Source organism: Urocampus carinirostris, chromosome 14, assembly GCF_059441175.1.
Source record: "Urocampus carinirostris isolate Australia breed hairy pipefish chromosome 14, RoL_Ucar_1.0, whole genome shotgun sequence".
NCBI classification, from domain to species: domain Eukaryota; kingdom Metazoa; phylum Chordata; class Actinopteri; order Syngnathiformes; family Syngnathidae; genus Urocampus; species Urocampus carinirostris.
Window position 1 is genome coordinate 18,528,004 of NC_142362.1, and position 24,934 is coordinate 18,552,937.

The 24,934-nt window shown below is 40.8% G+C and overlaps 1 protein-coding gene across 1 annotated transcript; it reads left to right on the forward strand.

Annotated features, from left to right (window-relative positions):
- Positions 1-989: 989 nt before the first annotated feature.
- On the forward strand, positions 990-24,556 carry cerkl (CERK like autophagy regulator). The gene is made up of 14 exons (XM_088352604.1): positions 990-1,214; positions 2,701-2,810; positions 9,458-9,691; positions 12,599-12,730; positions 14,193-14,256; positions 15,597-15,727; positions 15,798-15,872; positions 19,153-19,330; positions 19,393-19,437; positions 19,520-19,551; positions 21,549-21,684; positions 21,754-21,850; positions 23,839-24,062; positions 24,129-24,556. Exons 1-14 carry the CDS (start codon positions 1,084-1,086, stop codon positions 24,205-24,207), a joined length of 1,668 nt encoding a protein of 555 aa, XP_088208730.1. The 5' UTR covers positions 990-1,083; the 3' UTR covers positions 24,208-24,556.
- The last annotated feature ends 378 nt before the right edge of the window (positions 24,557-24,934 follow it).

Genomic DNA, 24,934 nt, shown 5'->3' on the forward strand with positions numbered 1-24,934 from the left:
TTTATATAGGGTAGCACTGATCCTATAATTAATTCCTATTTAGCTTGAGCCAAGCTAGCAGTGTAAGCAGTGATTCTTTTTTTTCCCTTTTTTTTAGCTTTTAGCAAATTCAAGGATGCTACTTATGAGTTTCTCTTTGGTTATTTTGTAATTTTCAATGTATTTTGTAGCCTGTTTAGCAAAATAAATTAAATAGTTAGCTTTTGGCAACGTGAAATGAAATGAAAAATGAAATGATCTGCATTTATATAGCGCTTTTCAAGTCAATGACTTCCCAAAGCGCTTTACAATGTGCTCCACATTTCCCAATAGCAGCCTTGCAGCCATGTAAGGCGCTAACCTGCTTATTGGGGGTATTAGGGGTTCAGTGTCTTACCCAAGGACACTTCGACATGTAATACGGACGAGATGGGATTCAAACTGGGATCCCTTGATCCCAAGACGAGCGCTCTACCTCCTGAGCTACTGCCGCCCACTAGTATTCAATGGGTTTAGCTAGCCAGGTCAGCACCGAAGCTGCAATTTTGAACTTTTGCCAAGCTAACAGTGAAACTAGTGATTTTACTTTAACTTGGAGCTAACTCTACAATGCTACCTGAGTTTTTTTTTTTTGGTTGGTAAAATTAATGTTAAAGTTAGCATTTGGCAACGCTAGTAAGAGTCAACGATTTTGAATACCTGTTAGCAATGTTACCGATGAAACCTTTGTTTGGATATTGGAAGTTAGCATTTAGTTAGGTTGGCACAGGAGCCGCAATGAATTCTTTCAATTTCATTTTACAAAATTTTTTTAATACTATTTTTTTATAATCACTGTTATTATTATTATTATTTTTATTATTATTCATATCCTCTTTTACGTCATCTTTTGTGGCTTTTTGACAAAATTAAGTCGTGAAAAGTTGAATACTGTAGGTAAAATGTGCGCCTCTTTCCCTCCATCCGCGTGCGCATGCGCCAGCCTCCTGGTGTCCAAGACAACCAAAACCCGGAAATGCCTGGATCGGCTTAGCTGAGCGCTAAATAGGCGCTGTGCAAGAGAGCGCCAAAGTGCACCTCCGCTTTCTTTTCTTTTTATTTAAAATGTCGTCGTGCGAGGAGGACAAAGAAAACAAAAAAGAGAAAGACGATGCGAGGAGGAAAAGAAGGGAGGAGAAGAAGAAGAAGGAGGAGGAGAAAAGTGAGGAGGAGCACAAGCCGGAAATCGGCAACAGGTGAGTGCGAGGGAAGGTCGATGACGTCACAGATTGACGGATCATCATATCTTAGAACAAATTGAGAACGCCTTCAAAAAATGTCACATCTTTTTTTATTCTAGCTCGTTATTTTCAAGTTGTTCCTTCTTTTTCTCCTAGCGCTTCTTCTAGCTCTTCCTTTTAGGTTTTAATTTTGTTCTTGTTCTCTTTTAGTTTTGTTCTTCTTCATGTTCATATGCTTTTGTTTTCGCTTTTCTAGCGGTTCCTTTTTCTATATTTTATTTTCTAGCGCTTCTTCTTACTCTTCTACTTTTAGCTCAACTTTTTGCTCTATTTCTAGCCGTCCCTTTTATTTTTAGTTTTTTTTGTTAAGTTTTTTTTTTTTCTTTTCTTCTTGTGGTTCTTCTTCTCATAGGTCTTTTTAATTTCTATATCTTCTATAGCTTCCATGTTTCCTCTTCTCCTTGGGCTTCCTCCTCTTTTTCTTATAGTAGCTCTTCTCTTGCCCTTCTTTGTTTAGCTGTCTATTTTCCATTTTTCCTTCTTCTAGCTCTTTGTATATTAGTTTTTCCTTCTTTTTTCCTCTTCTATCTCTGTGTATTCTACTTTTTCTTTCTTTTTCTACTTCTAGCTCTTTTGTCTCCACTTCTTCTGTTAGCCCTTACTTTCTTTACCTTTTTTCTTCTTGTTGCTCTTCTTATAACATTTATTTTGTTTTTTGTTTTTCTTCTTCGTGCCCTTCTAGCTATTGTAAGTTTTGTTTTTCTTCTTCTTCTTCTTCTTCTTGCTCTTCTTGCTTCTGCTCCTCTTCCCCTAGCCTTTTCTGCTTCTGTTTTATTCTTCTATCTCTTCTTGCTCCTCTTCTTCTTCTAGCTATTTTGTCTTCCATTTTATTTGTCATGCTCTTCTTTTACCACTTCCTCTTGTCGTTTTTCTTTTTCTTCTTCTAGCTCTTATTCTATCACTTATTGTTTAAACCTTTCATTTTTCCAGATATTCTTGCTCATCTTTCTCCTTTTGCTTTTCTTCTCAATTCTTGGTTTTCAAAGACATTTTGTTAGCTTGTTAGCTAGTTATTACATCATAAAAGACTTTTGAGGACACTTAATGATTCAGATTCCAAATATTCATGTTATTGTAAAAAAGTCTGTTCATCCAATAATTAACAGAAAATACAACATTCACAGAATTAATATCCAGAATGGATTTCCATAAGTACCCCAAAACCCATAAACGACCCAAGGTAAACATTGAAAGTGCAAACATGGTACCATAAAAACTTAACAGCATCATAAATCAATGTTAAAGTGCATCATTATTCATTGAGGAAGGGGGGTAGACAAAGGGGTGAGTAATGATGATATACTACAACAATGCAACCATTTTATGTTATATGTGGGTTTTTTCAGGGCAATTCATATTCATTGCCACATTTCTTTTTCAATTACCATTCCTTAAATAATGCTTGCTGGTTTTTGTAACCCTTTTTGTCTGTGTTTCCAAGCGATCGTGTTTTGCTGCGCGGGATCTTTAAGGTGGGCAAAAAGAGTCACGATGTCCTGCTGACACCCACCCAACTCACTTGGAGCCCCGTCCTGCCGGAGGGCCCCCCAGGTAAGAAACGGGACCGTCTTTTGCCTTCCTTTGCACTAGGCCTGCAACTTAAAACTACTTTGATAGTTCGCTAGTCACTCACTACTGAAACTATTAGTCCTGTCATAAGATCACTATTCATTTTTTCTTAGCATGAACTTGATTTAATGATGTAAAACATGATTATAAATAAAAAATGGGTAATGAAAAACATCTTTTATTGAAAATACTGTGGATTTGCACAAAACAATTCTATGTAAAAGCATTAAAGCCAGTTAGGCAAAGTGCTCGGTCACTAGACACATCAATCCATAAACGAACAGCTGTCCATTTTTTTTAGGGACAGGGAAATAAATATTGAATTCAAGTAAACATTTTTTATCCATGTAAACCAAGAACAGGCTCATTAGCAGCAGTAGAACAATAAATAAAAAAATATAGTGAGCATTTTGACGCATTTCACGGACTAGAGAGCCCACCTGATTATAAGTCACACCCTCAAAATACTCCTGTGGGCTATCTGTTTCATATGCATTGTAAGCAGGATTCGTACATGCTTAGATATTAATTTTGTGTTTTCAAGGTTTGTATCCTGCTCGAATTTTAGTGAAGTGCTTGTAAATACTTACAATTGTTGCCATGTTTCTTGGCAAGTTGACTCAATTAATGAAAAAGACATTTAAAAAATTGCTTAAAAATGATGCTGACACTGCTCTCTGGTGGCTTTGCTTTTCATGAGTACAAAGTAACCATTAAAATACTTTTTCATGCCAGCAAGTTAAATAGACGAAAATGGTGGCTCAAATAACCAGTTCATAATTACAGTAGCTTAAGTTCATTTTTAGAAGAATTGAATACATCGTTTGCGTATCATCTCTCATCTCTCATCTCATTAGCTACACCGCTTATCCTCAGTAGGGTCGCAGGGGTGCTGGAGCCCATCCCAGCAATCATCGGGCAGTGGGCAGGGGACATATGCACAGTAATACATTACATACTAATTGTATTCATATGCATAACACAATGTAAAAATTCAGCTAACTTGAAAAAAATGTAAAAGTTAAACCACGAAGAACTTTACCACTGAATCAATACAACCAGTTAATATTTAATTTGATATTTCCATTATGAAAGGGAGAGGCACAGCCTCGCCTGACTACATGTCGAGTCAGTTTATTTGTTTGGCCCTTAATCACAAAGAGTCTCAAAGGGCTGCAAAGACCACATATTATTGCAAACCACAGTCTATTATTACACTATCCCCTGATCTAAAACCTACATGAGGGCAAGGCAAAACTCAAAAACCTCAACATGCCGAAAATAAAGAAACCTTGAGAAGGGACTGCACATGAGATAATCCACCTTCCAGGATGACCAGGCTGCAATGGATGTGGCAATAACAAATATCAAACAGATATTGTCAACATAGAATGTAGGTTATTCATATGCTATAGAATAGAAGTGTTTTAAAGAACTCTACAGGGATGTCACATTATGGACCTTGTATCAATAATGAAGAAAATGACAATCAATACTCAGTGTTATTAACAATATTATAATGTTTAGTTTCTTCTTTGAATGATACTGGAGAAATTGAAAAGCTTGCTTAAAAAGGTCCTTAAAACGTGTTTTAATTTGACCATGAAAAAAATGTACGAACCCTGGATAAGGCACATTAAATTAAAACTACAGTAAGAGCTAGGGTTGCATTAAATAACATCCGAAAAAAAATAATTTATAGAATATAAATATTAGGAAATCTGCTTTCACAACTGAATTGAGTTCTTTCATTCATCAATGGTTACTGTACGTAGTAACAATTCATTGTAATTATCCATTTGAAATTGTATTTACTGTATTTCCAGTCTATAAGGTACCTAAGATTAGAAGGCATATCTTAGAATTACTCTTTTTTTTTTGTACTCCTTATCGTCCAGAGATTGCAGTACTTTCAGTGGTCAACTGGAAAGTCTGGAACCAAAGATCTTAACTATTCTCAACAGTTTGAAATCAAATGCTTTTGACAAAAGATGTTTGTCTTTTTTAATGTTTTGACGACTTGCGTTTGTTTCTGGGACTGCATGCATTCCGTTTCAAATATGTTTTCTCAGGTACAGTCTGACATATCGCTCAAGCTCTCTTTTTTAGCCATATACAAGTATAAAATGTGCAATGCATGTAATCTAAAACATCTTTCTTTGAATGTCTTTTGAATCTTACCAAGGCAAGTCAGACTCTGTTTTGTTCGAGTTCCTTTATATGTTGGTGCATCACTGAGGTACTGCCATGATCTCAAGATCTGTAGTGCAAATTGTCAAGTGTTTTTTTTTTATTTTATCCAGGCTAAAATGCTCCCAAACTCTGCAAATGACTGTACTTGATGTTGACCTTATGTTAAAAGTGCATGAGACACTCAGCAGAGATTGTAATCATGTACAGATGCCTCTCTCTGTTGGAAAAACGTTTCTGGCGGCAACATCGACAATGGAATTCATCATCTGCTAAATTTGCAATCTATTTTGTCGAAAATATCAACTGATGGTTGCCGCCCTACGTTTGGAGAAAACGTCTGCTCGCTTGGCAGCAGTTGGCCCAGTTGGCCAAGCCTGCAGGGGTTGGTTAGGGGTGACGATATTGGCTCAGTGTGAGCAGATTAGCTTGCGCGGCAGATTAGCCTGCGCGTGCACGAACAGATCAGCTGCTACTTACAAGAAGTTCTTCCTGTCGACCCGCCGGGAGCTTTCCGACACTTTTGGGGCTCCTTCAACATCTTCCCAAAAATCAATGATATGTTTTGTATTGACAGATTGATACATACTTATAACAACTCTTCAATAATAATACTTAAGGGTGTCGTGATCCCATAAATATAAACACAAAATAATTTTACAGAAAAGGTATCAGATAGGGCTGCACGTCAGCGCAGTGGTTCACGCGTGTAAGGCACAGTTCTGAGGTCATGGGATCAAACCTTCCTGTGTGGAGTTTGCATGTTCTCTCTGTGCTTGCGTGGGTTTCCTTCCACATTCCAAAAACATGCATGTCAGGTGAATTGGCCTGTCCAAATTGTCCCTAGGTGTGAATGAGTGAGTGAGTTGTCTGTCTCTGTTTGCCCTGTGACTGGCTGGCAACAGGTTCAGGGTGTCTCGTGCCCACTGCCCAAATATAGCTGAGATGGGCTCCAGCACCCCTGCAACCCTACTGAGGATAAGCGGTGCAGATAATGGATGGATGGTATCAGAGTACAGAAATAAAGATAATTTACTCGGCTCTCCAGAATTCAAAAACCTTGAAGCTACTCCAACAAAGGCTCATCAAGGCATCCCTCCTACATCATGTTGAAACACTTATTGGATCTAAAGGAACAAAATATGAAGGGAGCTAATGCCAAAGTTGAAACACTAACCATAGAAAAAATGAAAAAAGGAGGATAAATGGAACACACCCGCCTGTTGATAGTGTTGGACCAGAATGTAGTTGTTCTAACACTCTTTAACTGAACAAAATATGAATGTGGAAGACACAGGAGATGGCTAAACAAACTACTTCTAACCGAACAAAACATGAAAAGGGGAGGATGCACGGAACACAGCTCCACGTGGATAGAACAATGACATCAAGTTCCAACTCTAACCATATTTAACAGGACAAAACATGAAAGGAAGATGACACAAGAAGCATTCACAAACGTAGAGAGAACAACAAGAGGCCATGACAACGAGACTGTAATGTAGAATGCAGGAACACTAACTAGCTGTAACTGAACAAGAACATAAAAAAGACTGTACAGAATATGTCTGAACACTTACCAGTTTTAACTGAACACAACATAAAAGTCAGACGACACAAGAAAACTTTCCCAATCAAAATACAGCGTGATGCAGGCACTCTACGCGTGTATAAAACAGCTCAATCATTTCCCAATACTAACAGGCTCTAACAAAACAAAACGTGAAAGAACACTACACAAGAAACGTTCCCAAACGGAATTCGATGAGAGTATAATAAATAAAATTGAATAAGAACATGAAAGAAAGACTGTGTTGAATATGTTGGAACACTGACTAGCTCTGATTGTACAAAACGTGAAAGGAAGACATCACAAGAAACACTCTCTAAAGAAATACAATGCAGGCTCAGTAGCTAGCTTTAACTGAACCAAAACACGGAAGGATAACTACAGAATATGTTCGAACACTGACTTGGTCTAACTCAGGGGTGTCAAACATGCGGCCCGCAGGCCAGATCAGGCCCGCTAAGGGATGCAATCCGGCCCACGGGACAATGCTCGGAGAAGCGGAAGAGAAAAATGAGCTGCAGGTTGAAAAATATGCACTTGCCAAAGGCAGGTGCCTCTCACAAATGCTGTACTTGTATTTCTTTCTTTTTTATCTCTCTCACTCTCCTTTTCCTCTCACTCGCTATCTACCTCTCTTTCAGTGTTTTTTCCTTTTCTCCCTCTTTCTCCATTGCTTTCCTCTTCTCTCTTTCTCCCCTTCTCTCTTTCTTTCCTTCTCTTTTCTCTCCTTCCCTCTTTCTCTTGTTCTATTTCTCTTTGGATTTCTTTCTTTCTCTCTTTCTTTCTCCCTTTCTCATTATCTCTTTTCTTATCTATTTTGTTTCTCATGCTCTCTCTCCCTTTCTCCTTTTTCTATCTTTCTTTGTCCCTTTCTCTCTTTCTTTGTCCCACCCTCTACTTTTCTCTCCTTCTCTTTCTCTCAATTCTTTGTCTCTTTTTTCTTTCACTCTAATCTACTAGTCCGGCCCCCGACAGAATGTTTGTTCTTTTGTGTGGCCCCCGAGTTAAAATGAGTTTGACACCCCTGGTCTAACTGAACCAAACATAAAAGGGGGAACACATAGGATATGTTGCAATACTATGATTGATTACATTTAAAATAATAAAATGTGGAAATGGCCTTAATAAGCTTAAATCAATTCTAGCCGGAGTGGAGTTATCATTTAGCTAACGATAGCTTTTCTTCGCCCCTAATTTAGTACTTTGCTATGTTATTGAAGTGATTAATTAGTTTTTCAAGTTTTGTCATTAGCTTCATGATGACATCATAAGAAATGTGAATGTTTTCCAAATGTGTGTGTGTAGACAAGATGGTCGTCCATCTGGACACGCTAACACGCTAACGGCATGCGTTTGCGGGCTGTCGCATCCGATCGCCTCGCGTGATTGGAGAATCTGGCATCTTGGCGGGCTGCTTTGCGTTTTGATGAAACTCGCTAAGCTAGACAGGGAGTTTGCAAATTGTGGCTATTTTCTTGTTAGCTTCGAGCAAGCAATTGTGTTTGAAAAAGGAAGCAGTGTTTGCGTTAGTTTTAGCCCCGCAGGGCTGTTCCAAAATGGTGGCCATGTTCCTGTTAGCATCAAGCTAGAAATAGAGTTTGCAGATGGTGGCCATGTTCTTGTTAGCTTTATGGTAGCAAAAGGGTTCCTAAACGGTGGCTACATTAGAGTTAGAACCAAACTATAACAGGAATTTCTAAATGGTGGCTGCGTTCGAGTTAGCATCAAGGTAATGAAGGCAATGTGTTCATTTTAGGCTTGCAAGAGCATCCCAAAAATAGTGGCCACATTTTATAAGCATCTTGCTAGCAGTATCTTTCCAAAATGTCCGTCAAGTCAATGTAGCATCCAACTCGCCGGGGCGTAACACAAAAGTGGCCAGTGGTCATGTTCAGTGTAACATTAAAGTATCAAATCGTGTTCTGAAATCGTTGCCACATTCAAGTTAGCATCGCGCTAGTACGGGCATTCAAAAATGGCACCCAAGTTTATGTCAACATCAAGCTTGCAAAATAATGCCAAAATAAATGCCACATTCTTATTAGCCTCAAGCTAGAGATAGCGTTCTAAAATGGCCGTCAAGTTTATGTAGGCATCCCACATTGCAAAATGATAGACACGTAGCATCAAGCTAAAAAGGGAGTTTGCAAATGCTGGCCATGTTCTGGTTAGCTTCAAGCTACCTAGTGTGTTACAAACCGGGGCTGGGTTCATGTTAGCATTAAGTTATCAGGGGCATTTAAAAACTGTGGCCATGTTCATGTTAGCATCAAGCTAGAAAGGAAGTTTTTAAATGGTGGCCACGTTCTTTTAGCTTTAAGCTCGGAAGGCAGTTCAAAATGGGGGCAGAGCTTGTGTTAGCATTAAGCTGGCATTGTCATTCCCAAATGGCAGCAGCAATCCTAATAGCATCAATTTAGCAAAGGCTTTCCCAAAATGGCAGCAATGCTCATGTTAGAATTAAGCTTGCAAGGGCATCCCAAAATAGTGGCCATATTCTTATTAGCATAATTTTTGCAATAGCATTCCAATATAGTATATTATTATAGCGTCAATTTTGCAATAGCGTTCCAAATTGTCTGCCACAACCATGTTCACATCAAGCTTGCAAGGGTATCACAAAATAGTGGCTATATTTTTATAGTATCAAGTTAGTAATAGTACTCTAAGATGAAAGCCACAATTATGCTAACAACTAGCTAGCAACGGGCTTTCCTAAGATTGTACTAATGCGAGCGTCAACCTAGAAAATGTCTGCTGAGGTGGGTCTTTTTCAGAATTTATCATGTCGATAGTCGGCGCATAGCAGCGTCGGCCATTTTGTTTCATTAGTACGTAGCCACGTTAGCCACAATTTGTCGCCTGGCAGGTGAAGTGGCAGTGTCTGCGGCACCGGGCGTTCTGTTGCTGCGCGACGTGCTAGCGGTCAAGCTGAAAAGGCGGCGGGCGGCGGGCCAACGCTCAGGCGGGGCTGTTTTGGGCGTGGCCTTGTTCTTTTGCAAGCGGGTTGGACGGCGGCTGGAGGAGGAGGAGCTACACCTGCACAACGCATCCTCCCAACACACGCGCCAATGGTGCCACACCCTGGACTGCGCCCTCGCCGGTAACACCCACTTTTGCATAAAATCGCAAACTTTTCCTGTTAGCTTAGCATCTCAGCAGCATCCTAGTTGCAAAATCTCAAACTTCTCCTGTTTACTTAGCATTAGCATCCCCGTGGCCATCTTTTTAAGGCCACCGATAAGGAAAATGTGTACAATGTTTTTATTTGCAACGTGTTCTCATGGCAATAAAATACAGTAGACCCCTGGGATACAACATAAATGTGTTCTCAGGTCGGGATTGCGAAGAGAAATTGGGTGTCTCTGATCGTTTTGGGCCATTCAGTGGCCGTATTTTTGATATTTTCGTTGTTGTTTTTTTTGGGCCTTTAATTGGTTGTTTTTGGTTGTGTATTTGGTCGTGTTTTGGTCGTTTTTCTGACTTTTGGGTCGTGTTTTGGTCGTGTTTTTGTCGATTTTTCTGACTTTTTTGGGTCCTGTTTTCTCTGTTTTCCTTTTTCTGGTCATCTTTTAGTCGTTTTACGTTGTGTTTTGATCGTTTTTTAGGTGTGTTTTGTTTTTGTTTTATGATTTTTTTGGGGGGTCAGGTTTTTTTTCAATTGTCGGTCGTGTCTCGTCATTTTTTTGTCAGTTTTTTTGGTAGTCTGTTAATCATTCTTGGGTCGTTTTGGGTTATGTTATGGTCATTTTTGGGTCGTGTTTGGTTCTTAGCTATTTTTTAGTCATCTTTTGCCCTTTAATAGGTGTTTTTTGTTGTTTTTTTGGGTTGTTTCATGTTTTTGGTTCAGGTTTTAGGTTGTGTTTTGGGTCATATTTAGTCGGCTTCTAGTCGTTTTTCTGAATTTTGTGTTTCGTGATTTGGTCGTGTTTGTGTTGAATTTGGTTGTTTTTTATTAGGGTTTTTTTTCCGCTTTTTGGGTCGTGTTTTGGTGTTTTTTCGGCCGTTTTTGTCTGTTTTTTGGGGGGTTTGATTTTGTTCATATTTTGGCCTTTTTTTTCGTAGATTTGGATTGTGTTGCGGTTGTTTTTTGATAGTTTTTTGGGTTATTTTGGGAAAGCGAACTAATTTGTTATTGTTGCCTTTGTATAGTTGGGTAAATGCCGTAAATAGGGATTTAAAAAAAAAAACATCCAACCTCACGCCGTAAAGTGAAACGTAGCATCCCGGGGGCTACTGTATTTCCGTGTATGGATGACTGTAAAATGATGTAAGCTGGAGAACAACATAGTTCGGGAATTGCAATGACAATCCCTCTGCAGACGAGCTAATCTGCTAATCTTGCCGTTCGTCCAATCCCGTCTGAGCGAGTGATTAGCCACGACTATGGAAAAAAACTGAACTGATCTCTAAAAAAAAAGTCGACTGAATAATGAAGCACTTAACTCGATAGCAAAGCTTTTTTTTTTCCTGGGGCCAGGTGAGGTGTTTGGGGGACGTCGGCTTTCCTAACTCCAAATCAAAGTCAGCGGATTGTTTACCAAGGCAACGCCGCTTCTCCGTGGCGACGGGACAGTTGGTGGGAAACCTGATCCCCAAAACATCATTGTAAACCTCAAGATGGTCGTCCAACGCCACCTTTGTAAAATGGCAGTCAAACGCCTTCACACATGATTTTAAAGGGGCAGTTTGGAAATTTTGACCACTAGATGACTATGCAAAATAATTTGTTGTCTCATACAGTGGGGTAAATGCCATGAAGTCGGGTCGAAAAGCATTTGATTACATGTCTTAGAGGGACAGTGTATATTGTTTGACCACTAGATGTTGATGTATTGTACTAAAAAGCACAAGGCAGAAACAAATTTACAACCCTCGGGCCAAAAAATAACAAAAAAATGACACAAAAACGACCCAGTCAAAACCTAAAACACGGCCCAAAAAGTGACCATAGGCGACGGATAAGATAAGAAGCCAAAATAGCTGATCAAAAACAAGACCAAAAATGGCTAGAAAAACAAACCAAAAAAACAAACAAACAAAAACGGTCAACAATCAATCAAAAACGACCGAAAACACAACCCTTGACATGAAAACTATAGGGACTAAAGTGACTGAGCCGCAATATTTCTATTTCCCATTTTTTGCCTTTGAAGGAACAGTGTGTAGTATTTGACTACTAGATGTCGCTGTATTGTGTTTTGCCACCTAAAAATGAGTGCTAAAAAGCACAAGGCAGATACAAACTAGCCAGAAAAACAAAAATAAACTCCCACCCGAAAACAACCAAAACCGGACCTAAAACATGATCCAAAAACCCTTTTGAAAAACCCACCAGAAAAGCTCAATGAAAGGACAAAAATACTAAAAAAAACGACTCTAAAAAAGAGAGCAAAAGATGTCCAAAGAAAAGAAAAACACCCCAAAATGACCGAAATACTACCCAAAAATGACTCAAAACATTGGAAAAAACAAAACAACCATTAGACAACTAAACAACACAAATAAAAGGCTTGAAACCCACTTTAAAAGATCGACCAATAGATGGCCAAAGACAACCATAGAAATGAAAACTATGGAGACTCTTTTTTTTCTCACAACGGAAAAAAAGGAAAGGAAAAAGAACAGAGGAGAAAAAAAGAAATAAAGGAAAATAGAAAGAACAGAAAAAAAGGTAAAAGTAAGAACTAAATACAAATTTATCGGAAAAAAATTACCTTTATATGATAATTGATGTATTTTTGATTCAAATATATATATTTTTTCCACTAGGAGGTGCTAAATAATACACGCTGTCCCTTTAAATGGATCTTCTTTCTGAATGAAAGAATCAACCAATTCAAATCGTGACTTAATTTGAAACGGAGGCTGGTTAGCGTGAGAAAGGTCAGGAAGTGGGTGTGGCCTAGGCCTTGGGGGTCGGAGATTAGGCTTCGTATCGATTCCGGCTATTCCACCGGGACAGCTAATGCCACCTTTGCTAGCTAACGCGTGTTGTGTTTTTGAACAGGCGTGCGCAGTCGCCCCAAGCGCCTGAAGGTCCTGATCAATCCCAGCAGCCACAAAAAGGAAGCGGTCCTAATCTACAGACGCCACGTGGCCCCCATTTTCAAAATGGCCGATGTCCACACACATATCACCGGTCAGTCGTCAGTCGGAACGTGATGTTGGGGACGTAGCTTACACTCCGTCTGTTGTTAAAACTGTTAGCTTTCAAGTTCATGTAAGCATCAATCTAGCGGGCATGTAACAAAATAGTGGCAGTGTTTATGGTAGCCTTAAGCGAGCAAAGGCTTCCCCAAAATCGTGGCCACCTTCTTATTTGTATCAAGTTAGCAATGGCTTTCCCAAAATGGCAACAAAGTTCATGTTGGCATCAAGCTAGCATGGGCATTTTAAAACAGTGGCCCAAATATTTAGCAAACGTGTAGTGGGGTCCTTTTGCACCTTTTCGATATATTTATTATCATAAAGCTCCCAATAGTATTTTAAAATGGTGGCCAGATGCTTATTAGCATTAAGCTAGCATTAGCATTTCAAAATGGTGGTCAGTTAAGGCAGCCCAAATATTTAGGCAGCGTGTTGTGGTCCTCCTGCATCTTCTCAAACATTTTTTGTCAGCATCAAGCTAGCAGTAGCATTCCATAGAGACAGCCACAATCATATTGGCATCAATCCGGATTGTAAGCTATCAATGATGACCATGTTCGTTTTGGCTTAGCATGGGGCATAACACAATAGCAACCACGTTCATTGTAGCATCCAGCTAGCAAGGGCTTTTCCAACTTGGCAGCGATGTTTATGTTAGCATCAATCTTGCAAGGGCATCTCAAAACTGGTCACATTCTGTTTAGCAGCAAACACCAATAACATTTCAAAATGGCAGTCAAGTTCAGTTAGCATGAATTTAGCAAGGGCTTTCCCATAATGGCAGCCATTTTCTTTTTAGCATCAAGCTTGCAATGGCATCTCAAAATAGTGAAGCTCTCTATAGCATTCAAAAATAACCTTCAAGTTTATGTAAGCATCAAGATAGCCTGCGCATAGCAAAAGGGTGGACACGTTTATATTAGCATCAAGCTCGCCAGGTTTTTCTAAATTGGTGGCTACATATTAGTTAGCTTCAATCTAGAAAAGGGCATTAAAAAATGGCCACCAAGTTCATTTGAGCATTGAATTTGCAAGGACATCCCAAAAGTGGCCACATTCTTACCAGTATCAAACTAGCAATCTCCTTTGTAAATAGAGTCCTCATTCTTATTAGTGTGACGCTAGCAATACTATCCCAAAATAGTGGCCACATTATTTTTAGCATTAAGCTAGCAAGGGCTTTTCCAAAATGGCAGTAGTGTTCATGTTAGCATCAAGCAAGGGCATCCCAAATTAGTGGCCACATTCTTATTAGCATCAAACTAGCAAAAGCATTCCAAAATAGCGGCCACATATTTGTCCATTTTGTTGTAGTCCCCTTGTATGTTTTGAACAGATGTGACTGTATCTGTTTTCACTTCTCTTTTTTTTTGGACCAATGAGCCGACTCTCCTCACTTTCCTCCATCTGTCCTGATATCCCCCCCACGCACCCATCCCCATCTGTTCGTCCAGTCACCGAGCGGCGAGGACACGCCCTGGAAGTCATCAAGGAGCTCAAGTTTGACGACTTTGATGGGTCAGTTTTTTATTTTTTTCTAATGTTAGCAGCCCTTTTTTTTGATTGGCCAGCCGGCTGACCTGGTTTTAAATCGATTATTAAATAAAGAGAAGAAGAAACTGGGCCACGCTTATACCTAATTGCTTTAGAGGCTTATAACGTAAATAAAGGCTTTGCTTAAGGTTTTTCCTGGAAATGTACTTCGACCAATTAGAAAAGTTCATGCAGGCAATGCAAGGGGCGGGGCTTGCTAACAACATGCTAAAATGCTAACCGTGAAAGGTAATCTCCAGTTACCTGTTTTTGTACAGCCATCGACTGTGCTTGTGTTTGCTACCGCAAGGCTAGCAAAATACCTATTACGTTCATGTTACCGTCAGAATGTACTACATTTCTAAAAAGGCCAGCAAGTGCAAGGCTGTAACAAAATGGTAGTCATGTACATGTTAGCCTCAAGATAGCAAGGATGTTGCAAAATGTTGGCCACATCCAAGTTGACCTCATTCTAGCAGAATGTTGTAAATTGGCAGCCACATTAATGTTAGCTTCAAGCAAGCGAGGGCTTTCAAAATGAAGGGCATGTTTATGTTAGCATCAAGCTAGCAAAGGTGTTTTAAAATGGTGGCCATGTTCGTATTAGCTTGAAGATAGTAAGGGTGTTGCAAAATGTCATTGAGCTAAGTTCCAAGATTCCAAAATGGCAGCCATATTCATTTTATCATCAAGCTAACAAGGCGTTCTAAAATAGCTGGTAACTCATGTCAGCTATAGGTTAGCAATGGCGTTCCAAAATGGAGGCAGCATCCGTGTTTGCTTCAAGCTAGCAAGGGTGTTACAAAATGGCCAACCTATTTTGTAAATATCAAGGTAGATGGGTTTAGCAAAATGGCTGTGATGCTAATGTTAGTAATAATCTAGCTAGGGTATATTGAAATGGTGGCCACAATCATGTTAGCACCAAGCTAGCAAAGATATTAAAAAATTCAAAAATACCTATTAACTTCTGGCAAGGGCTTTCCCAAAATGGCACCAATGTTTATGTTAGTTTCAAGCCAGCAAGTGTATTCCAAAAAATGCCCACATTTAATTGGTATTAAGCTAGCAAAGCAATTCAAAATGTCTGACACGATAACGTTAGCTTCACGCACGTTAGCAAGGATATTCCAAAACAGCGGCCAAATTCTCATTAGCAACCCCCAAGCAATGACATTCTAAAACGGTGGGCACAATCAGTTCAGGTGTTCCAAAATGACAGCAATGTACATGTTAGCATCAAACTAGCAAGTATATTCCAAAATGATGGTCTGGTTTGTGTTAGCATTAAGCTAGCTATTGATTAATAGCGCTGTGCATGCTAGTGTGGTGTGTGTGGGCGGAGACGGTTTTGTGGCGGAGGTGTGCCACGCCCTAGTCCTGCGTGCCCAATTGGATGCCGGCTGCCCCGACGTTCCCGTGAAAGCGGGGCTTCCTGTGGGAATCATCCCGGCAGGTCAAATAACTTTTATTTTTTGTGTTTTTTGAAATGTTAGCACATTGCAAACGTAGTGTGCCATTTTCAGGCTCAACGGATGCGGTTTCTTGTTCGGTTCACGGAGTCCGGGATCCTGTCACGGCCGCCTTGCATGTCGTCCTCGGTACGTTGGAGACATTTTGGTTTCTCAAGTTTTCCACAAGAAAGTTCTGATTAAAAGGATACCACTCTTCTCAAATAGCTTTTGTGCTGCACAAAATAAGATTTTAAAATAAAAAACTGCAAGAATTAATATGAAAAGAATCCGCCAGTAACAAATAAATCCATATTTAGCGTGGGCTGCACTTGATTTGACTTGAGCTGGTAGAGTGGAGTTAGCAGGTGGATGCAGATGGGGTGGAGATGGTGTATGTACACCAAAAAGTTAGAAATTCCCACGTTTTTGGCCATGCAAATAATTATTTGTTGGTGTTCTATAGTGGGGAAATTTCCATAAAGAGGGGTTGAAAAGCATTTGATTCCACATCTTAAGGGGAAGGTGCGCAATGTTTGACCTTGACCGCTAGATGTCGCTGTATTGTGTTGTGCAACCAAAAACAAGTGCTAAAAATCACAAGAATACAAACTATGGAGACTCAAAGTGACCAAGAAGCACAGTGTTTTTGTCTTGTTTTTGTCAAGGCTTTTGTGAAAGAATGAGGAAAAAAATGAAAAAAATAGAAAAGGATTAAAAGATAAAAGGAAGAAAAAGAAACAGGAAAAAAAGAAAAGAAAAAAGGATGAAAACGAGAAAAAAAAGAAAAAATAAGATAAAGAAGACCAAAAGAAAGAGGAAAATATGAACAAAAGAAGAAAAAGGGGAAATGAATAAGGAAAATAAAAAAGGGGGGAAAGAAAGTAAAGAGGAAAACAAACTGTAAATTAAGGAAAAACAAATGAGGGGAAAAGGAGAAAAAGAAAAGAACAAAACAAGAACAAAAATTAAAAAACTAAAACGCCAAGGAAGAATATAAACTACAAATACTCAAAGGACAAAACTGTAAAGTATCTCATCAAATCTTTTTCGCAACCATTCGCAAAGTTGTTTTTCTTTTTTGGGTACCCGTAGCAGCAAGATGGCCGACAATGATATCAGTTCCCTCGAGGTGAGCTTCAAAATAGATGCATTTTTTAATGCATATGGAAAAATTATATAAAATGAAATTATTTTTTAATTATTGTTTCTTTATAGTTTTTTTATTTTTAAATAAATCCTGGTATTTCTTTTCAATGAATGTTTTTTTTCTTCTACTGGTAAGCGCTAAATAATATACACTGTCCCTTTAAGCTTTCATATTAATGCGGGTGCCTCAAACTACCCTCCAGTGTTGCAATTGGCATCCCAGGCCACGCGTTTGAGATCCTTGTTCTCTTGGGTCATTGGCTGGCGGCAGACGAGGTGTGTGGCGGCTGTGGTGATGGTGGGGGGGTTTATATGGGGGGGGGGTTTCGCCATTAGCAGATGTCTGCTAGCAGGATCACTTTCAGCAGAAATCTCTGCGGGTCACACGAGCTTTGGCCCCGCCCCCGCCTCCGTTGCAGCCAATCGCCTTTGAGCGGACAGATGGCCGCAAAGACGACAAAGAAAACAGGAAGTAAGAACGACAGGTGTCGCCGCTGCATACCTGGAGCCGTCGCCATGGCAACTGCGGCGGCGCATGTTTATATCTCATCGTTTAGGAATAACTTTTATTTATAAATTACAAAAAAATCTTTTTGGGCGGATGTGTGCTACAACATGTAGAGATAAATAAATAGCTACAAATATATGCTATAAAAAAATAACACGTCAATAATATCAATGTAATAACTAACAATATCACATCAATGCAATTTATTTTGTCATTATTTTTTCACTTATTCGTCATAAATGTTCTTTGGTTTGGTCCTTTATCTATTTTCGTAAATCATTATGTTGCGTATTTTGTTTTGTTTTTTTGTAACAACCGAATGTTGTTTGAATGAGGGTGCGGGTCAAACTGGCTGAGTTTTTCACCTATTGGTTATTGAATGACCAATAGGTGAAGAGTTCAGACAGTTTGACCCGCCCCCCCATTTCAATAACAGTAGTGACAAAGTTCATGACAAAATACACGAGAAATACAGTACATACTGAAATAAAATGACAAAAGTGCATAAACAAATTGCTAAATTGCATTGTTGTCATGTATTTAGGTTTTATGTATATATATTTTTTATTTATTCATGTTGATTTTTTTCCTACGGAATACATTTGTAGCTATTCATTTATTACTCATTTTATTTCTACATACGGCAGTATCTGTTCTCCCTACTCAACTTTTTTTTTAATGCATACAAAAGGAGAACTGCATTATGGAAAAGCTCTGCAAATAAAGAAGCTCCACCTCCAAATGTCCGGGCCCCGCCTCTTAGATTCTCCTAGCCTCCAGGTCACATGCTGCATGCTGATATGGTTAGCTTGCACTGGATTAGCAGCCCACCTTGTTTTACAAAAGAAAAACAACATCATCAAAAATCTCAGCAAAATAGAAGCATCCGCCTATAAATGTCCTAGCCCCGCCTATCAGTGTCCTCTGGCCCCTCCCCCAGGTTGCATGCAGCAGGTAGAAATGCTTAGCTTGTGTGCGGCTAGCGGTCTGCCGCGCCTCACCTTCGATGAAACTGTATTGTTGAAAACGTCAAGAACCGGAGCAGTAGGAGAACCCAAATGCGTGACATTTCTCACACAAGCTTTTATTTTACGGGAAATGGGGCAGTCACGCACGTTAACCCAAACGCCAGTGATTCGGCGATCGTTGGGCAGAAGACGTAAGGCAGCAGTCTGGCGTGGAATGACAGGAAGCCAGAGGCTGACTAGATCGATACCAATTGCACGACCAGATATCGGACAGATGGGGGTCGATACCGGACAGGACGGAAGAGGCAGGATTGATATCAAAACTGAATAACGAAATTAAACAGGACAAACTAGACGGCAACAAAACTGAAGATCGATATTAAACAGGACTAAATAGACGGGAACATTACCGGACAGGAAACGGAAGCGGGAAACCGGACAGAGGCAAAACCCACGTCTTGCGGGTGCAGACATTCGTTGACGGACCGACAAAGGGTGAGTGAGAGCACTGAGCTAAAATAGAAGGGAAGCCAATCCGTCAACGGGCCGCAGCTGGCGTCACGCGGGCGGAGCCAATTGGGCGCCATGGCAACCGTGACAGAAAAGCTGTGCAAAAAAGAAGCCAAACCTCCTAGTGTTTAAAAAAATCATGCGAAAGGAAAACTGTATTATCAATGCTCAGGACATGATTAGCTTGTATTCAGCAAAGCCGTCCGCCGCGCTCCGCTTTTGGCGGAACTGCGTTATTGAAAAATTCTGTAAAAAAAGAAACCCTGCCTCTTTAATGTTGTGGCCTCGCCCCCAGGTCACGTGCAGTGTGTGGACATGGTTAGCTTGTGTTCGGCTAACGGTACGCAACGCTTCGCTTTTGGCGCAATGTTCGGCTTTGGCGGGCGCTGTCTGGCGAGGGCCGAAAAGCGACGATGGATGCCGCCAGCGCCGCGACGTGATTGGGCCATTCTCAAGACGCTGGCGCGATTAAGGTGGGTAGTTCTCACTTGACCGAGCCCCGCCTCCCTGCCGTCACTGATTGGGTGTCCCACAGGTCCGAGGACTGCACGCTGTCTTTTGTCAAGAGTGACCACGCTCAGTAAGTCACGCCCACATGCACACGCACACACAGACACACACTGACACACACACAGCAACTAAAATGGGCGTGTCTTTGTCAGGGAGAAGGCGGAGCCTCAAGATGGAAATTCAGGTAAACATCTAACTTCTGAGTTTTTAGCTAGTTTCTAGCTTTATTATGAGTATTACGATAGCAAGGGAGTTCCAAAATGGCAAAAAGGTTCATATCACTTTCAAGCTATCGAAGCCATTTAAAATGGAGGCCACATTCATGTTAGCATCAAGCTAGCTATGCCAAATGGTGGCCAGGTTTATGTATCGTCGTAGCATAGCAGTTTCAAAATTTTAGCCACGTTCGCGTTAGCATTCAGCTAGAAAGGGCAATGGATAATGATGGCTATGTTCGTATTGGTTTTAAACTTAAAAGGGGATTACCAAGAAAGACTCTTTCAGCTATGTTCAAGCTAACATCAAGCATGCAAGGAAGTTCCTAAATGCTTCCGATCTTCTAGTAAGCATCAAACTAGCAAGGGTGTTCCCAAAAGCAGCCAAGTTCATAGTAGTGTCAAACTGGTAATGGTATTGCTGTGTTACTTTTCAATGCTAGCTTATCAGCTTAGCCTCTAACGTGACTTGTTAGCATTAGCGTCCAGTGTTAGCGTCCAGGTATAAGATTCTTAAACTAACTATCCAAGTGACGTTACTGTGTTAGTTTCCCAGGCTAGTTTATAAGCTAACTTCATACATACACAAGAGTGTCAGGCATTTTTTGGCAGTGCAATTTTTTTTGTTCGCTCGTGAATATAGCTTCTCCATCGGAATGGGGAGTGGGATTCGATTAGTCTTCGAGGAACCTGGGATGGGATGAAAGTCAATGTTGTCTTAACCCGTAAAATCGTAGTACTGTATTTTCCGCACTATAAGGCGCACCTAAAAGTCTTAATTTTTTTCAAAAGCTGACCATGCGCCTTATAATACAGTGCGCCTTATTTATGGATCAATTTTAAAACTGCAAAGTTTTCCAACTAACTTGCAGCCGCCGACTCGATTTTCCCCCGAACGTGGAGTAGTCCGCGGTGTATGCTGGGATTTATATACCGGCGTTTCATTGGTTAACCAATGTGTCAATCATCATTTGAATCGATCGCTATTGGCTAAAGTTATTCGGAGCCTTGGATTGGCTAGAGGGCCGAAACAAACCCTGCAATTGGCCGAAAAAGATGACTTTTTTGGTTTGAACAAATTTATTGACACTAAAAACAGAAAACAATCATGACAATCTCAACAGCAATTAAGCACATTCACAATATTATATTCCAATATTACGTTTTTAACAGCAAACACAAAGTGAGGTTTGAACAAACCTTCTCGAAAATCAAACATATTCACAATTTCATTATATAACATCTTTGTTAGTGTCAATAGATCCGTCCAGGCCAAAGTCGATTGTCCTCGGTCTGAACAAATCCACTGACACCAACAGCAGCAAAACACAGCCAGCTCGCTAAACAACGCCATAAAGAAACATGTTTCATTCATCTGTATCTGTAGATATTTTACTCTCCTGGATTTACTTCACTCACGGTTGTAAGAAGACCATGATTGCGTATCATTATTGAACGTAAGAACTTAGGTGAGTTATGCGGCTTTATATTTTCCCGGTATCTTGTTTTAGAACGATCTTGATGTTGCTGTCATGAGTTGAGTTGAGTGAATTAAAGTGTTTATTGTCATATGCACAGTAAAGTTGCGAGCGAAAAAGAAAATAGAAACTATGGAATGTTTGGCATTTTCTTGAAGACTTTAACCTTCCGAATGATATTTGAAATGATGCATTTGAGTGACATCGTACGGACACCGCATCCGCACGTGTCTACGACACGTCTTTGCTTCTTTGCAAGCTTTGGGAATGTTAAGGGGGTAATCAGTTTGACTGAATCATCTGACTGTTTTGTCGACGTTCCCATTGTAGCGCCTTATAATCCGGTGCGCCTTATCTATGGAAGATATAGGACCAAAAACTATTTTTTGGGGGTGCGCCCTATAACCCGGTGCGCCATATAGTGCAGAAAATACGGTAATTTAAAGTCCCTCATGTCATCAAAATGGCCGAATTCGGTGTGTGCACAGAAGGGGCGGAGTCACAGATCAGCATGGAGGAGGCGGAGTCTTGGACAAGCGCTGCCGGCCCCTTTATGAGTGTGGGTGTGATGGCTATCCCCTACCTGAGTCCCCACACCCCCAAAGGCTTGGCCCCCCACACTGGGTAAGCCACGCCCACACATTACTGTGGTGATGGGAACCAAACCCGGATCCGACTTTTTGTTTGTTTAAGGCTAGTGGACGGTAGTGCCGCCCTGGTGGCGGTGGGGCCAGCTTCCAGGGCGGAGTTCATCAAGCACCTGAAGCGCTACGGAACCTCTGCTAGACAGGTGAGCTTGTTAAGCCCATTAGCCCGCTAACCTACTTTGTAAATAGGGCAGTGGCTAAAAATGGACACTTCCTGGCAAGTTTGCTGGCATGCCGACCGACTGACCCACTTCCTAGCGGGTCAACTAGGACGCTAAGCAACTTTCCCTACTGGTTTTGACAGTCATGACACAATCCCCCCCCTAAGATGGCGGCCACGTGGGCTCCACATGCCTTACTTGATGGTCTGAAAGCAGAATTGCGGATGTTACCTCAACCTGAATATATACAGGAACGAATAAAATAGGGTGACCAATGTGGTGCCCGCGGGCAGCAGGTGGCCCCGTAAGAACACCTGGTGTCTCCCGCAGAACAGTTCTGAAAATCACTCACCAGGGTCAAGTTAAGTTCCATTTCTTGGTCAGAACAACGTTCAAGGGGCTGCACACGTCACGATGACAACATCCCCTGATGATAGCTCATTGGAATTTTCTAGGAAAACGAATTTCTCACTTTCTAATCTTTGTCTTTCTTTTTGTTCTTATGGAAATTGCTCATTAGAGACTGGTCATATTGTAATTTTCTAAGATGTTTGATTTCGAAACAACATCAGAAAACATTGACCTGATCAGTGGCTTTAACCATGGAGAACACACTGATCACCATCTCTAAATTAGAAAAGGGGTTTTCATGGTTAATTCTTCCAAAATTCGTTTTCCAATTAGTTAATTATTTACATATCTAAATGACTAAGTGGCCTAACAAAAGGCAGATATTTACTGGTTGACTAAACCCATTAAAAATGACCACTTAGTAATAACGGTAATACCATAAGTTATTTCTGGAATACTTATCAGTCACAAAAAAGTAGCTTTTCAAATGAATGACCTCACTTGAAATTAATTTAAAAAAATATAAAAAAATAATAAATATCGATCTCGAAATCTGAAAAAAATAGAATTTAAGTCGTACAATTCTTGGGAAGTTGATTTCCATTTTAAAATTCGCATAAGAAAAAAAATGTAGCTGAAACGAAGGCTTTTTTACATGAATGTATAATTAGATTAATTAAGCTAAAGTTTTTGCTGTTTTTGCTGCCCCCTAGTGGCGTTTTAAAGAGGCGCTGCTGCTGCTGCTGCCTTGATGTCATCACCAAAATTTGACATAGATAGATAGATAGATAGATAGATACTTTATTCATCCCCGAAGGGAAATTCACTTTTCCAGCAGCATCCCTAAGCTGAGAACAATCGAAAATAACTGAGAACAATCGAAAATAACACGGGAGCTGCTGGAGTGGCTGCCATTCGTGACGGCGCCGGAGAAACGATTCAATTTGAATCATTTACAAACAAACAAACAATTGAATCATGTACAAGAAACGATTCATGTGGTTTGACACAAGAATTTTATTTCATTACAGATAATATGTATTATATATACATATAGCCACACACACATTATATGTATATATATATATGGATATGTATATATGTATGTATGTGTATATATGTATGGGCAGCACGCCGGAACAGTGGTTAGCGCGTGTGCGGCACAGTTCTGAGATCGAACCTCCTGTGTGGAGTTTGCATGTTCTCCCCGTGCCTTCCTGGGTCTCCTCCGCCCACTCCGGTTTCCTTCCACATTCCAAAAACATGCTTGTCAGGTTAATCGGCCGGTCCAAATTGTCCCTAGGTGTGACTGAGCGAGTGACTTGTCGGTGCAGCTGGCTGGCAACCAGTTCAGGGTGTCCCCTGCCCACTGCCCGAAGATAGCTGGAATGGTCTCCAGCACCCCCGCGACCCTACTGAGGATAAGCAGTGTAGATAATGGATGGATTTATGTATATATGTATGTATATATATATATGTGTATGTATATATATGTATGTATATATATATGTGTATGTATATATGTATAAATACATTCTAAAGAATAACGGAAAGATGTTTTTCATCTGGGGCGGGGCTTAAAGACTCCTGTTCAATCACTATTTTATTTGTGCGTGCAGTCTGACTTGTCATTCGTGGAGACGCACCAGGTGAAGGCGGTGAAACTCCGCCCCCGCGCCCCTCCCACCTCCTCAGAGGACGAGAGCGAGGAAGCCACGCCCATTATCCGTGCCCAGGACGCGCCTGCAGCCTCCTTGGAGGCAGAGGCCGCGCCCACCCAGGCCGACTTTCCCTGGAACGTGGACGGCGAGTTGATCAACTTCCCGGGACAAGTCCTGATCAGGTATGCAGAGGCACATGCGCGTGTACGAGAAAGTGCATGTGACGCGCGTGTCCGTGATGCTTTCAGGGTCCACGGGCAGCTTATTGCCTTGTACGGGGAGGAAGTGGATGAGGTGGAAGAGGCGGTGTCTTGTGGGTGCCTTTGAACAGACGCCGACGTCTGCCTGCCCCCTGAGCAAACACCCCGACCGCTTCCCATACGCCATCTTGAGCTCTTATTTTTATACTTTGAAATTTAAATTCTTTTTATTGGAAATACGAACAATATATTGCAGTTTGACGCCGACAAAAAGTTTCACGTGTGACCGGAAGTGACGTACCCGCCAAATCCACTGAGCCGTTTTCTAACGTCAATTCTTCACTTCGTGGCGTTTTCGTCCAATAAAATGACTCCCTCTAGTGTTGCTTGCAGATAAAGCAGCATGCGGACATTTCGGAGTTTCCCAGGGGTGGTCAGTGCCCAAACACACACACAGCGGCGTCAGCCATGCAAGGCGCTTAGTGCAGGCATTCGGGGTTAAGTGTCTTGCCCAAGGACACTTCAACAATTCATTCATAGGAGCTGGGACTCGAACCTGCATCTTCTCAGTCCTGAGACGAGCACTCTACCTCCTGAGATATTGAAAAAATAAGAAAATTATCTCATCTCATTAGCTGCACCGCTTATCCTCAGTAGGGTCGCGGAGGTGCTGGAGCCCATCCCAGCAATCATCGGGCAGTGGGCAGTTTCTGCACAGTAAGGCCGGTAGCTGGATTTAAACCCACACAGGAGGTTCTTAAGACCTTAGAACTGTGCCGTACACACGCTAACCTCTGCACCGCTGTGCTGCCCTAATAAAATTATAATACATTAGAAAAGATCTGGGGTCAAAA